This window comes from Lissotriton helveticus, chromosome 9 (genome assembly GCF_964261635.1).
Source record: "Lissotriton helveticus chromosome 9, aLisHel1.1, whole genome shotgun sequence".
Taxonomy (NCBI): domain Eukaryota; kingdom Metazoa; phylum Chordata; class Amphibia; order Caudata; family Salamandridae; genus Lissotriton; species Lissotriton helveticus.
The window spans coordinates 76170101-76185471 of NC_136070.1; the positions used below are offsets into that span (position 1 = coordinate 76170101).

Genomic DNA, 15371 nt, shown 5'->3' on the forward strand with positions numbered 1-15371 from the left:
ACCCACGCCACCTTTCTTTCCATTTTAAATGAGCATACCTCCAACACTCGCTTATTTACTTACATTTCAAACGAACCCGCTTCCACACTCAATTTCTTTACTTTTGTTTCAAAGAGGTCCGCCTCCAACCCTCGCCTTGTTTACTTTTTATTCTAAAGTGGCCTTCATCCCACTTGCCCTTTATTTACTTCCACTCAAACTAGGTATTCAAATTGACCGTAATTTCTTTATTTAATTATTTTAAAGATGAACAGAAAAGAGGAGAGTTAAAACTACTGGATCCATCTGTTTGTCAGCACTAGATTTCATACAGCTGACGCAAAAAACGTTTATACAGTGTGGTTTACGATCAATTGCCTGCAAAGCTATAAAACCTGAAATTGCACATTTTGTAAGCAAGCTTCATGCACAGGACAGGTCAGCTCGAGTAAAACTCAGGAGCTCGAGATGAAAAAAAGCGCATGGTCCACTTCTTAAGGGCACTTGTTTTAATTCTTTACCAAATAAAGGCAGACCTGTTGACTGGCCAATTGTATATATTATATATGGAATTTGTATAGATAGAGAGTGTCACTGAGAGAATCTGACATTTGCACAGTTAAAATGAAACGGCAAAGAGCCACAAGACAATATACAAGCGGAGTCAAGTACATAGAGTCTTTAAAACAGAGGCGCCATTTGTCGTGGGTCATCAGGGAGTACACTGATGGAGTCTTCGGCTTTCCCACACAGCATACACAGCATGGTGTACTCCTGGAAAGAAAAAGAAAAATCACTTTAAGTCTCAAGAAGCAATCTATGATGGACGCTTGACAGAAGGTACAAGGATGTAGTTGGAAAGACGAGGGGGAGAAGTCAAAACGAACTAGTCCATTGTACTTCACCGTACAGTGCATTGTCACTTTCAAACCATAAATTCAACATTAATAAATTCTCACTTACTATTTGTTTAGTCAAGACCCTGGGAGGGAGTTCAAAAGCCAACTAAAATGCAAGTCTCAACCCAAACTTTTGAGTTCTCACAGACTGAAAACAATGCAAGTGAATCACAAAAAAATGGGATCCTCAATGGTAGCCACGGGCGGTTTTAAGACTAGTCTTCCAGCAACTGGTTAACTTGGCAAACCGTGCACTCAGCTTCCAATCAAAAACCTGTGTTAAAATGTGATTGTTTTCTTGAATTTAGCACCCCACCTTAACCTGGCATGCTAGATTACAGCACAGTTTGAGTCTATGAAAAGTCTACCCCTGATGGTAATTCATATCTGTCCATTTCCAATCCCAGAGGGACACAGAGATCATTCCTGCCACTCTTGAACTTCTGGTGGTGTCCATTTGGCTGTGACTCATCTCATTGAAACCAGAACTGTTGTTTGGAATTATCCTACTAGCACCAATGGTTTCAAAGATAACCTAATTTGAACCAGCAGTTGGACATATACTTTTTCCCCATTCCTAACGGGTGAGCCTGTGGGTCTGAAGTGTTCCCCCACCAACAAAAAATCTTGATCACGACCATTCAATTTTGAGATACAGGCCCCTAGCGTCTCAGTAGGTGCAGATGGTTATCCTTTGTCAATGAGACAACTTCTCCTCAAGTGTTGCACTGTCAGTTACGCGATCAGTTTGCACATTAAATGATGTACCCTGAACCGGGCCCTCTTGTAGATACTGTTGCATTGTTGATAGGATTTTAAGACTTTTGGTTAGTGGCCTAGAGGTTCCTTTTTTACTTTGGTTCTTTGGTGGGACTTGATTTTGGGTGGTGTGTACTTCGTTTTCTTGGGATTTTAGAACTTTTAACTGGATTCTCAGTAAGACACTAAGATATCCTGACTTTTTCTGAGAGCTGTTGAGAAACTATGGCATGGGGTAGACCAATCATGGGTAACTTGACATACTTTAGCACTATGTGTGGCACCTCTACCAGATTGACTGGCTGCAGAAAACAAAGCCCTTAGTAAAAACCAACAGTTCATCAAGTGAACTGGAGATATCTGAAACTTTCCCCATAGGGTAACTTCGGCCAGAAGGTCCTGTGTAATTTGATTTATACCGATTCATTGCGGTCAGTTGTGCCTAGAAGATGTTAGGAAGCTTATGTGTTTTCATATTCATCACAGTTTAAGTATAATCCCTTCTGTTTGTAAATAAAACACCAATTTTGTTTCAAACCTATAGCTCTGAGTGGTTTCCAATGTTATTACTTGGAATGTATGATGTTATTCAGTATCTGAATTCCAAACACCTCCAGGAGTCCGCAATGGCTGCTCAACTCGACATACTTGGACAGCTTGGGACTACTGCACTATTTGGAATGCAGTAGTGCCAAAGTTCCTGGGGCAGTAGAAGAAAATGATTGAACTGTAAGAAATTGGATTATTTGGGGAAGAGGACTACTCACCTTAAGAAATAATCACACTTCCTGTTGGGGTGAACCCTCAAAGTCACTAAATGGCACACAGCAGACTGGCTTAACTTAGGGCAATGTATAAAGTATTTATGAAGTGTCAAAACAGTATAAACATCAAAATGCAAAACAATAAAAATCTCAAACAAGAGTAAACTTTAACAAACAAAATGACACCAAAATGAAAAAATCCAATGAAGTGACCTGGGGTATGAATTTCTAAAGTTTTAAGTAGAAATAGCACCAATAGGCATAAAGTGCTGATGATAGTCAATGGTTGCAGAAGACCATGATCTAGGCTCAATTTGAGGCTGGCCGAGATGAGGCGCGGGTTGGACCCACAAGCCAGGTTCGTCCTTTACATAGATTTTATCTTCTGACTTAGTGTTTAAGTTACTATCTATCTCAGTAGTACACTGCCAAAGATCTGCAGGATCTAAGGGAAGGCACTTAGAAACTCACAGGGTGTCAGCAGAGGACAACAGCAGGGTCCAGTCCAGTACCAATTGCCACTGGTCAGCTGGACAGTTACAGGAAAGCGATACAAAAGGGGATGATGGACAGAGTGTTTGAACAAATCAAACACTCACCCCCAGTCAACTGATCTGGGTTTAATCCATCACCATTCTTTAGTTCACTCAGCCACCCCAGTTCAGACATGGCTATATGCAAATCAGTCTGACCCTGTGCCTCATGGGAACAGTCCAGCCCGAACTGCCAAGCCATGTCTTCCCTGGACCGGAAACAAGCATCCTGGGACCGGTTTCGGATTCATAATCCTCATCGGCCAGGCTATCTTGAATCCAGTGGCCAAGTGAACAAGGGACTCACGTCTGAGCATACCCTGCCACACTTAGGGCGAACAAAGTGCAAAAAAACGATGGATTTAGGCCCAGATCTCTGTACTGGGGTGAATGTATGACATTGTTCTGCATTCTGTCCATCAATTGTTGTTTTGCATTTGTCACCCCGAGTGGGATGGGCATGCTCAGACGTGAGTCCCATGCTCTCCACACCACTGGAGTCAAGCTGTCCAGGCTGATGAAGGCTGATAGCCAGAAACCGGTCCTTGGATGCTTGATTCCGGTCCAGGAAAGACATGGCTTGGCAGTTCGGGCTGGACTGTTCCCATGAGGAACAGGGTCAAGGCTGATTTGCATAATGGCCATGTCTGACCTGGGGTGGAGTGGAGTGCAAAAAAACGATGGATTTAGGCCCAGATCTCTGTACTGGGGTGAATGTATGACATTGTTCTGCATTCTGTCCATCAATTGTTGTTTTGCATTTGTCACCCCGAGTGGGATGGGTATGCTCAGACGTGAGTCCCATGCTCTCCACACCACTGGAGTCAAGCTATCCAGGCTGATGAAGGCTGATAGCCAGAAACCGGTCCTTGGATGCTTGATTCCGGTCCAGGAAAGACATGGCTTGGCAGTTCGGGCTGGACTGTTCCCATGAGGAACAGAGTCAAGGATGATTTGCATAATGGCCATGTCTGACCTGGGGTGGAGTGGAGTGCAAAAAAACGATGGATTTAGGCCCAGATCTCTGTACTGGGGTGAATGTATGGCATTGTTCTGCATTCTGTCCATCAATTGTTGTTTTGCATTTGTCACCCCGAGTGGGATGGGTATGCTCAGACGTGAGTCCCATGCTCTCCACACCACTGGAGTCAAGCTATCCAGGCTGATGAAGGCTGATAGCCAGAAACCGGTCCTTGGATGCTTGATTCCGGTCCAGGAAAGACATGGCTTGGCAGTTCGGGCTGGACTGTTCCCATGAGGAACAGGGTCAAGGCTGATTTGCATAATGGCCATGTCTGACCTGGGGTGGAGTGGAGTGCAAAAAAACGATGGATTTAGGCCCAGATCTCTGTACTGGGGTGAATGTATGGCATTGTTCTGCATTCTGTCCATCAATTGTTGTTTTGCATTTGTCACCCCGAGTGGGATGGGTATGCTCAGACGTGAGTCCCATGCTCTCCACACCACTGGAGTCAAGCTATCCAGGCTGATGAAGGCTGATAGCCAGAAACCGGTCCTTGGATGCTTGATTCCGGTCCAGGAAAGACATGGCTTGGCAGTTCGGGCTGGACTGTTCCCATGAGGAACAGGGTCAAGGCTGATTTGCATAATGGCCATGTCTGACCTGGGGTGGAGTGGAGTGCAAAAAAACGATGGATTTAGGCCCAGATCTCTGTACTGGGGTGAATGTATGACATTGTTCTGCATTCTGTCCATCAATTGTTGTTTTGCATTTGTCACCCCGATTGGGATGGGTATGCTCAGACGTGAGTCCCATGCTCTCCACACCACTGGAGTCAAGCTATCCAGGCTGATAGCCAGAAACCGGTCCTTGGATGCTTGATTCCGGTCCAGGAAAGATATGGCTTGGCAGTTCGGGCTGGACTGTTCCCATGAGGAACAGGGTCAAGGCTGATTTGCATAATGGCCATGTCTGACCTGGGGTGGAGTGGAGTGCAAAAAAACGATGTATTTAGGCCCAGATCTCTGTACTGGGGTGAATGTATGACATTGTTCTGCATTCTGTCCATCAATTGTTGTTTTGCAGTTACAGGAAAGGACACTTATAGTTTGTTGTATTCCTGTAGGTTGAAGAGGAGTTCAACGCCACTTTGTCCTGGGTACAAGAAGGAGCAGGTCCAATTCTTCAGGGATCCTCTCAGGTCACAGGCGGCAGGTCCAGTCTTCTGATCTTCCAAAGCTCCAGGACCTGTTCTGAAGTGGGTGCCTGGAATTGCCATATTCATGCCTAGAACCAGCTACCGGAAGAGATTGATTCCTGGGCATACCCTAACCAATGATGTAAAAGTAGCCAGGGCTAACCTACCCACTTCGGGCATTTTTGATATGTCAAAATTCTTTGGCCACACTAAACTTGATCTCTGAGAGCTGGGGTGTTTGGGGAGTGTACTAACCTAATCCCATTGTCCTCCATCATATAACACCAAACTCCAGTTTGAAGCAGTCACTGTACCCCCAATAAACACAGAGACTGAAGTCTGGTAGGACAATATCAGGGTTTTCCAACAACTAGACAGTGGATATACACAAATTGTCCTGGCATCCTGTTCCCGCCCTTTAAAGTGCTCCCCCAGTGTTACATGAAAACCCAGCAGACCTGCTAAGCAGGATTTGACACTCCATCAGTATTTGACAGTGAAATATCAGAAAGGATGATTGCTGCTCTTGCCTTCTGCTGAGTTCAAATGAGTCACCCCTGCCCATTCAGCTTGATCAGTCAATCTCAGTGACCTGTTGTATAGTTTCTGGGTGGCACTTCACACCTATTCAAACGCTAATTCCTAGCTGGGGGTGAGGGGGTGTGGGTGCTGCACAGCAAAGCCACACTAGCCTCCAAGAACGTCTGGGCAAGCAAAAGGTAACTTTCTAAAAGTTACTTTTCCTTCATATTTATTTATTTATTCAAAGTTTTATATAGCGGGGACATTGTTCAGAATTGTATTGCCACGTCAAGCGCTACACGGAGGAAACTAGCGCCAGCAACAAGCCAGAGCGACTCACCAAGTCTTTTCCTGTCATCCGCCCACTTCTCGGCGCACCCGCTGCGCGGGTGCCCCTTCGCCCGTTTGTGGAGGGAAGTAAACCATCTGCTGCGAGTAAGGAGCACAGAGGCAGTAAGGAGGTAAGCGGCTTGGGCGTGTGGCTGCAGCGGGGCTGCGAGCGTGCAGGGACTTCATTTCCCAGAAGTCCCTGCTAGACCGACGGAGAGCTTCCGGTCCGCTCTCCCTGCTGGCCCGCCCCCCGCCCTCCTGAGGCCTCAAAACACCTGCCATCAGTAAAAGCGAGTGGGACATTGTTCAGAATTGTATTGCCACGTCAAGCGCTACACGGAGGAAACTAGCGCCAGCAACAAGCCAGAGCGACTCACCAAGTCTTTTCCTGTCATCCGCCCACTTCTCGGCGCACCCGCTGCGCGGGTGCCCCTTCGCCCGTTTGTGGAGGGAAGTAAACCATCTGCTGCGAGTAAGGAGCACAGAGGCAGTAAGGAGGTAAGCGGCTTGGGCGTGTGGCTGCAGCGGGGCTGCGAGCGTGCAGGGACTTCATTTCCCAGAAGTCCCTGCTAGACCGACGGAGAGCTTCCGGTCCGCTCTCCCTGCTGGCCCGCCCCCCGCCCTCCTGAGGCCTCAAAACACCTGCCATCAGTAAAAGCGAGTGGGACATTGTTCAGAATTGTATTGCCACGTCAAGCGCTACACGGAGGAAACTAGCGCCAGCAACAAGCCAGAGCGACTCACCAAGTCTTTTCCTGTCATCCGCCCACTTCTCGGCGCACCCGCTGCGCGGGTGCCCCTTCGCCCGTTTGTGGAGGGAAGTAAACCATCTGCTGCGAGTAAGGAGCACAGAGGCAGTAAGGAGGTAAGCGGCTTGGGCGTGTGGCTGCAGCGGGGCTGCGAGCGTGCAGGGACTTCATTTCCCAGAAGTCCCTGCTAGACCGACGGAGAGCTTCCGGTCCGCTCTCCCTGCTGGCCCGCCCCCCGCCCTCCTGAGGCCTCATAATACCAGATCACTCCCGCAGCGCGGGACGCAGCCCGGGCTAAGACTGGGCAAAGACAGGGCCGTTCTAGGCCGTTAGAGACCGATTGAGACCGGACCGGGCTACTCCCCTTGGTTTTTTAGTCTGGGGTTACAGTACTATACTTGAATAAATTTATATATTGTTTGTAAGCTCTCTTCCCCATAATGTCCTTACGTGAAACTAGGAGTAAAGCTACAAAGATCCCCAAAAAAGCCACAGGCACCCTAGATGACTTCATCACCAGGACTAGCCTCTCTATTGACAATGAAATTACCAAACTTCAGCATAGAGTATCAACCGAACTCGAATGCGCTAGGAGGCTTTCAACTGAACTTGCGCTTAGGAAAAAATCTTCCCTAGGCAGCATTGCCACATCTAAAACCCCTGAGCGGATTTCTGGTCCAAAACCACTCATCGTCGTAGCTGAAGTACACTCGATAGTAGAAGAACTAATTCCTTCCACCCTCCAGGAATCTCATGAGCTTCCAGCTGGGGCCGAGTCAGGAAGCTCATCTCAGTTGATACTTTCTAAGGAGAAAGTCGAAGTCCCTCCAGATGGGGTGTCCTGTGACTCATTAGCAGGGACGATACCAATTACATGTCCCGTACTCACTAGTCAGCTGCCAGTTGAAACAGAGTCCTCCACAAAATCTCCAGGCAAAGTTCCATCAAAGCACAAAAGGAAGCGTAAACATCTTACCGCTTTTGCTAGAAAAAAAGCAAAAATCAACCTTAGTCATAATATTAAGGGTGGGACTCCTAAGATGCCTGCTGTAATACCCGTGAGCCCTGTACATGATTTAGTAAATACTGATAACACCAATACTAGTACAGATGAGCTCATTTCCCTAGATAAGTCTGACCACTTAGGTAGCGAAGGAAAGAGAGTCTCCTGTGGTATGGTAGAATCAGATGGTGGAAGAGAGGAATTTTTAAAAATAGTATGGGAAACACTTAAGACATTACTTAAACCATTAGAAATCAGGTTAACTGGAATTGAGAATCAGCTTCTTGAAGTTGAGAAAAGTGTTATCACTCTTTCCAGTATAAGTCTTAATTGTACTGAAGTGCCTAGAGTCGCCCAGCAAGTTCCGGTCCTTGCCCTGACCACATCAAAAGAACCATATACTAAGCTATTAGATGTGCAGAAAAAAAAGATAGGGATAGCGAATAACACAAATACCACTCAATCAAGTAGCACTAAAATCCAACCAAACTTAACTCCCTCAATATTTACGGCTTCAGCTGTAAATACTACTATTAATAAACCAATGCAGAAAAATCAAACATATACTAATTCTCCTTTATCACAAATTCCCCCTTCTTCCCACTCTTCCATTCAGAATACATCAATTTCAAATAAACCTCAACTTAATATTTCCACCTATCCCTACATTAGTGCGGCAGGCATTCAATCCATGCCGGACAAAATCAATGCTAATGCCTCCCATAACTTAAACCACCAGTCCAACCATACTCGCAACAATTTTAGAGGAGGGTACATAGACTTGCCACCAGACGCTAGTACATTTGTAGCCGTTCTTACAGGGGTGCCAGAACTGGACAGTCAATACGAGGAAAACTTCCAATCGCTAAAAAATAAAGTGATTTTTTGGCTAAACAAATATAAACCTATTCCCAACCACCTGAAAAGTAAGATTCTCATGGTTAGGAGGGTACCATGGGTAGGGCCAACCCCAAAATCAATCACGGGCGATTGTATTGTCATATCCTTTGAGGAACCCCTGAGTGCTGAGCAAATCTGCAATTGGAAGTCGTATGGTATGAATCCCCCTATTGAAGCCAGACCCTTATCATTTTTTTATCCTCCACCAAGACCTATCCACCACGGCCAAAATTTGAAACTTGTTAAACATTATTCAGATAATGCTCCAAATTTGGTTAGGTATGGAAATTACAATATGTGGTCTGGTGCTCCAAATTTGGGTGGACATGGTGATTACAACATGTGGTCTGGCATCTCTACTTTTAACAGATTTAGCTGCCTAGAGGCAGTGGATTGACTTGCCACAATGCCTAACTGCATTCATGAGTTATATGATGATTTTTGTAGTTTGGGCAAAGGCTACCCTAAACCAAAAAATGTTGCACACTTTCATGATGATAAACACCTTAATAGGAGTAGAATGCTTAACCATAATCCCGATCCACAGAAAAAGGGACCACTTTATAGAGCTGGTAGGATATGCTGCTACGCAGCTGAGGGTGGTCGGGATAGGAGTATAACTACCGCAGCTGGCGAAAAGATAAAGGATGCAGAGAAAGACATAATATCACTGCAAGCAGGCACTAGCTGCAATCAGTGTGTAGTTATTCCCCCCCCTGCCTTCCAGAGTACTGACCCTTGTTTACTTTTCCTATCATGGAACATTGCAGGTGTTTATAAGAACTTAAAAGACCCTGAGTGGGCAAATTACATTGACACCTGTGATATTTGCCTACTACAAGAAACTTGGGCCTTAGAGGTTCCCCATCGGGTAGGTTACAAAACCTTTGGCACTAAGGCAGTTCAGTCTGACCGAGGAAGACCATCAGGGGGTCTATTAATCTGGCTAAAAATCACCCTAGCCATGCAGGTTGAAATTGTGGATACAGGTTCCCCGGATATTTTAGCTCTAAGGGCAACCTCATCGTGTGGCAACGAATGGTACATTGTGAATGTCTATAATAGACCAACTAGTCACTCGAAGGTATCAACAACAATTGAGGCCCTGGAGCTCCTGCTTAAAAACGTAATTGTAGACACCCCGGTCATTCTAGGAGGAGACCTAAACTGCAATTTTGAACCTGTTCAGGGCATTTCTGAAGTGTTTGAAGATGAGGACTCAGCCTATAATATCCCCCAGCTTGAGACCACTAAATCTGTAAAATATTCGACATTGGCCAGCCAACTTTTAAGACTTTCCGCAGATCACGGCCTCAGAGCAGGCAATGGCCGACTGCCATCTGACCTCCAAAAACAACCAACCTTTTCCAAAGCTAAAAGCAACTTAGACTTTGTACTTGTTTCTCTCAGTATATGGCATTTTATGATAGATTTGAAAGTAGTAAGTAGGGGGGAAAGTGATCACTACCCTTTGGAACTTTACATCAATAAGAGCATGGTTAGCGATATCACTTCAACTACAATTGAATCCACCGAAGTCACTACTTGTGAGGACGTCCACATAAGCAACAACAGACGTGCGGTGAGATGGCCACGTGTCTTGGCAGATGGCAAAGCCTTATCACTGGTTTATTCTCTTTTTGATCAAACATTTGAACATGTAGTTGACTATGCCTTCCTACCGGAACACTTTGAACATTTTATTGATCTACACAAAATCTTCTTTTCGGAAATAAAAATGCTCTTATCAAAAATGCCGAAAAAGAAGCAACAAAATCAAAGGGTGGCAAACCATGGAAAGTTATGGTACGGCCACGCGTGTAGATCTGCCAAAACAAACCTACTGTTTGCTATTAAAAACAAGTCCAAAGAAGAAGTAAAAGTTGCAAGGTTGGAATATAAAAGTACGTTGGAAACATCGAAAAAACTTTGGGAGGAATCGATCTGGGCCGACATGTTATCTGCCGCAAAAACCAATGACAACGTTGGCTTCTGGAGACTAGTGGCCAATGGTGGTCATGCTGGGAGAGTCGTGAAAGATGTATTCTTGGATGAAATGACCTGGGTTTCTCATTTTACAAAACTTTATAAACAATATGATAATGATAGCCAATGGAGCCAAAGGTCCCCGCGGCCGGTTGAACCGCTCAACTTTACACTGAACGAGACAGTAAGGGCGATTAACGATCTTAAAAACTCTAAAGCCCCTGGTCCAGACAGAATACCGGGGGATCTTTATAAACATGAGGTTGAAGTCTGGGCCCCCTATCTGAATCGTCTGTTTAACGCCCTTTCTTTAAATTGCAACTTTCCTGACAGCTGGCGGGCAGCGGAGGTTGTGCTAATATTTAAAAAGGGGGATAGAATGATACCCTCTAACTACAGGCCAATCAGTTTGATGGATACACTTCAAAAACTGTATGCCAAACATCTTCTGTTTAGAATCAACGATTGGCTTGAAGCTACGAACATAATTTCCAAATTCCAGGCTGGCTTTCGTAGCAAGACAAGCACAACAGACCAAATTTTTCGCTTTTGCTGTTTGATTTGGAAATATGTCCAGCTGAAAAGAGGTCATCTGTATGTAGCCTTTGTTGACCTGAGGGCTGCTTTTGATTTAGTTCCACGCAGATTACTCTGGAACACACTGCAAGATCTTGGGCTGCCGGGATGCCTCCTAGCACAAATAGTAGAGTTACATGCAGATAATTTTGCAAATGTCAGGTGGGGTCCAAATGGTGAGCTGACCCGCAATATTCCCATTGAACGTGGGGTTCGCCAGGGGTGTGTTCTGGCCCCTACTTTATTTTCCTTGTTTATCAACGATGTCCCTGATTATTTAAATGCTTGTGTTAATGATTCACCGCAGCTCAATGGTGTAAGGGTGCCCGCGCTGCTTTTTGCAGACGACACTATACTCATATCCCAAACAAAAAAGGGTCTTCAGGCACTCCTCAACTCATTCAGCTGCTATTGTCAGACAAAGGGCCTGGAAATTAATGCAAATAAAACGAAATGCATGTTTCTAAATCCCAGTATGCCAGATAGAGGGTTTTTGACCCTAAATAGCCAAAAACTAGATACTGTGGATAACTTTTCTTATTTGGGTGTTGTACTCGATTCCAAACAAAGCTGGAAACCCCAAATTGAGAAAAGCAAAATAACTTATGCCCAAAATGTCAAACCAATCTTAAACAAAATGAATTCCAGTACAAGCAAGAGTGTTACCCCGGTTTTAGAACTTTTTAAATTTAAAATACAATCTGCTGTACTATATGGAGCAGAAATATGGGGCCCATGGGCAAAGAATAGTTTCCATGTTATGGACAATAAATTTATGCGTTCTACTGTTAGGGTTCCTAGTAGTACACCACTTTTACCACTCCAACTTGATTTAAACTTTAGGAGAACAGATCATCTAACTATGTTGAGGCCATTACTATTCTGGGTTAGGCTTTGGACTACACCCGAACTGATAGACTATAGACATGGCCTGCAAGAACTGATGAGGCTTGACTCCTTTAACTCCCTGCATTGGCTAGTGCACATTAAAAAATGGCTTATACTCTTGGACCTACATTCTATGTGGGAGACTCCAGATAAAATGCCTACGTTTTCTAAAATGGTAGTTAAGCGTGCATTCTGGAACCATATAAGTGGGAAGCTAGTGGATGGAGTTAGTGTTGGTTCTGCAGTCCAGACTTTTTTATTATTCAAAGATGAATCTTATTTTGAACCATTCCTGGACGAGATAGAGCCACCTATTGCAAAAACTCTCTTCCTAAAGTTTAGATATGGGACACTTATGCTGAATTACAATACTGAAAAATGGGCACAAAAAAGATTGGGGGCCTTGTCTGATAAAATAACTAGCTGCCCCATGTGCTCAACTGTCTGCTCCGAGGATGAGGTTCACATGCTCTTTGTTTGTAGCGCTTACGCGAAACCGAGAAAGAAATGGTTGAAACCCATGTGTAACCTCCTGGGGACTAGGTCCTGTTTAATAGCTTTTAGGATCATGAAAAGTAACACAACCCAGTTTATTGTATTCAGCGTAAGCAAATTTTTATATTCTGTTTTTATAATCCGGAAAAAACAAGGATATTGTCTCTGAGTTGGAAAAATGTACATGTCTATCCAATCCCTGCATTTGTGATATTTTCTAATTCTCTTCTAAACCTATGAAATGAAACATAACGTATTATTGTCCTTTTTAAAAAAATATGAATGAACTGTGAAAACTTTCCACGCCCGCATAACACTTGTTCCCTTTCTTTTTATATTGTTATATATAATGATGATTTTATGTATGTACATGACTTTTATGGTCAAAAATGGCCGAAATAAAGTTTATAATAATAATAATATAGCGCGAACAAGATCCTTACAGATATCAGAGTGCTTCACAGAGACAGGGGTAGGGGCAGCAGGAATGAACAGAGATAATGGGAGCAGTATAATAGTCACTAACATAGTAGGATAATAATAACGTACAGAAAACATATCAATATACAATCAGGTAAACAAATAATATAAGACGGCACAAGTCATTGATCCCACTACAAAAGGGTTCAGGTAAACCTTGGATGTGTGGATGGCTTATACCAATTTCTTAGGATAGAGAGAACACTGGGTGGGGGCATCGGGAGGGTGATTCAATAAACCAAAGTGTATCATATATTGGTCGGTAGTAAGAGAGTAGCGTAGTAGAGTCACCATCAAGTAGGAGTATAGTGCCAAAGGACAAGGTGATCAGTGATACAGAGCGATGCAGAGTCTCTGATCCGGCACCTATAAAGTTCAGGAGATCTTGGCCAGAAGGATGGTTTTCACCTCTTTCTTGAAGAGTGCAGTGGAGGAGATAAGCCTGGTTTCAGGAGGGAGCGCATTCCAGATCCTGGGTGCCATTCCTGAGAAGGAGCGCTTGTATGTTTTCTCTTTCCGGAATCTACGAGGTTTCAGGAGTAGATTTTTTGTACTTCTATTGGATCTCGAACCTCCTGATATAGACAACTTTTGAGCGAGGTAGTTGGGTGCATTGTGGTGCACGGCCGAGTGTGTCATAACTGCAATTTTTAGCTGTATTCTGGCTTCAAAAGGCAGCCATTTTAGAGACTTTAAGTCTGGGGATATATGCGAATGTTTTCTTGAGCCAGTAATGAGTCTCGCGGCAGCGTTCAAGGAGGCTCTTAGGGGTGCTGTTGTGGATAGCGGGAGTCCGCTGAGGGCCACAATTCCGTAGTCTATTCGAGGGATGACTAAAGCTTGTACAGCAGTTTGGAAGTCTTCGGCAGGGAGGAAGGGTTTAATTTTCCTCAGTGTGTTGATTTGGAAATTAGCTCCTTTTGTGGCTTTGCTAACGTGCTGCTGCATGTTGAGCTTGGCGTCGAGTGTGATGCCTAGGGATTTCGCCGAATCCACGATGGTAGGTTGGACATTGAGTGCTGTTAGGTTATTGAGCCAGGTTTGGGTGGTGGAAATTTTCGCCGGGGGTGAGATGAGTAGGAACTCAGTTTTCAGAGCATTTAGTTTGAGGTGATTATCGGCCAGCCAAGATTGAGTGTTAATGAGTGTGGAATTCAGATGTTTGATATCTTCCGGGGATTGTAGCTTTAGGTAAAGTTGTGTGTCGTCGGCGTACATATGGAATTGAACATTGGATGCTTGGAGCAAGGTGGCGAGCGGTTCCATGACGAGGTTGAACAGTGTGGGGGAGAGGGAGGATCCTTGTGGAACACCTAGATCTGCAGGCACAGGTGTAGATAGCACATTGTCGATCTTGAACTTCTGAGACCGGTTATGAAGGAAGGACGAAAACCATTTGAGAACAGTTCCCGATAGACCCATTCTAGTGCTTAGCAGCTCCAGCAAGTTCTCATGTTTGACCGTGTCAAATGCTGAAGAGAGGTCAAGAAGGATGAGGAGGCAAGACTCATTGCGATCAAGGATTTGGAGGGCGTCATCAATTATGTGTGTCATAGCTGTTTCCGTGCTATGTTTCGCTCGGAAGCCTGATTGATGAGGATTGAGGAGGTCAAATTGGTCAATGTGTTTTGTTAGTTGGAGTTGGACACATTTCTCCAGCAGTTTGGCCAGGGTGGGGATATTGGTGATGGGACGGTAATTGTTTAGATCAGACGGGTCAGCTGTAGGTTTCTTGAGTATAGGCGTGACTTGCCCCACCTTGAGGGAGTCTGGAATGAGACCTTGTTGAAGGGAGCTGTTGATGATTTTGGTCCAAAGAGGGAGGAGCAAGGGGATGAAGTCTTTTACAGCATTAACAGGTAGGGGGTCTATGAGGTGATTAGAGGGCTTCAAGGTGCAGAGCAGTTTGTGTATTGCTTCTTCCGAGTAGGTGTCGAAGTACAGCCATGATGCCTTGTTTTTAGGTTGAGTGTTAGACATTCTGGTGTGGTTGGGGAAACAGCTTACATCCATGATGAGGTCATTTCTTATGTTGTCAGTCTTTAGCTTAAAGAAAGCAGAGAAGGCTTCACAGTGTGGGGTGTCGCTTGTTGTGCTGTTTGATTGTAAGGGTTGTGTCTTTGTTTGAGTCTTGATTAGTTCGAACAGCTTTCTTGGCCTGTTTTTTGCTTGGTCCAACTGGCGGCTAAAGAAGTCCGACTTTGTGCGCTTTATTTTCCTGAAGTAGGCATTTCTCTTGTTCTTAAGCGTTTTGAGATGCAGTGATGAAGGGTCAGAACAGACCAGGGCATTGGATATTTAAGAACTATTAAAAGCTGTGTTTCATTATTTTTCCAGTTAGTCTCATTC

The 15371-nt window shown here is 44.6% G+C and overlaps 1 protein-coding gene across 1 annotated transcript in view; it reads right to left on the minus strand.

The window, feature by feature from the left end:
* Nucleotides 1-206: 206 nt before the first annotated feature.
* Nucleotides 207-15371, minus strand: part of CHURC1 (churchill domain containing 1) — a 99486-nt gene continuing 84321 nt past the window's right edge. Inside the window, exon 4 of the mRNA XM_078661987.1 lies at nucleotides 207-753. Coding sequence (XP_078518113.1) covers nucleotides 661-753 — 93 coding nt within the window. The 3' untranslated portion in view covers nucleotides 207-660. The remainder of the gene's footprint in view (nucleotides 754-15371) is intronic.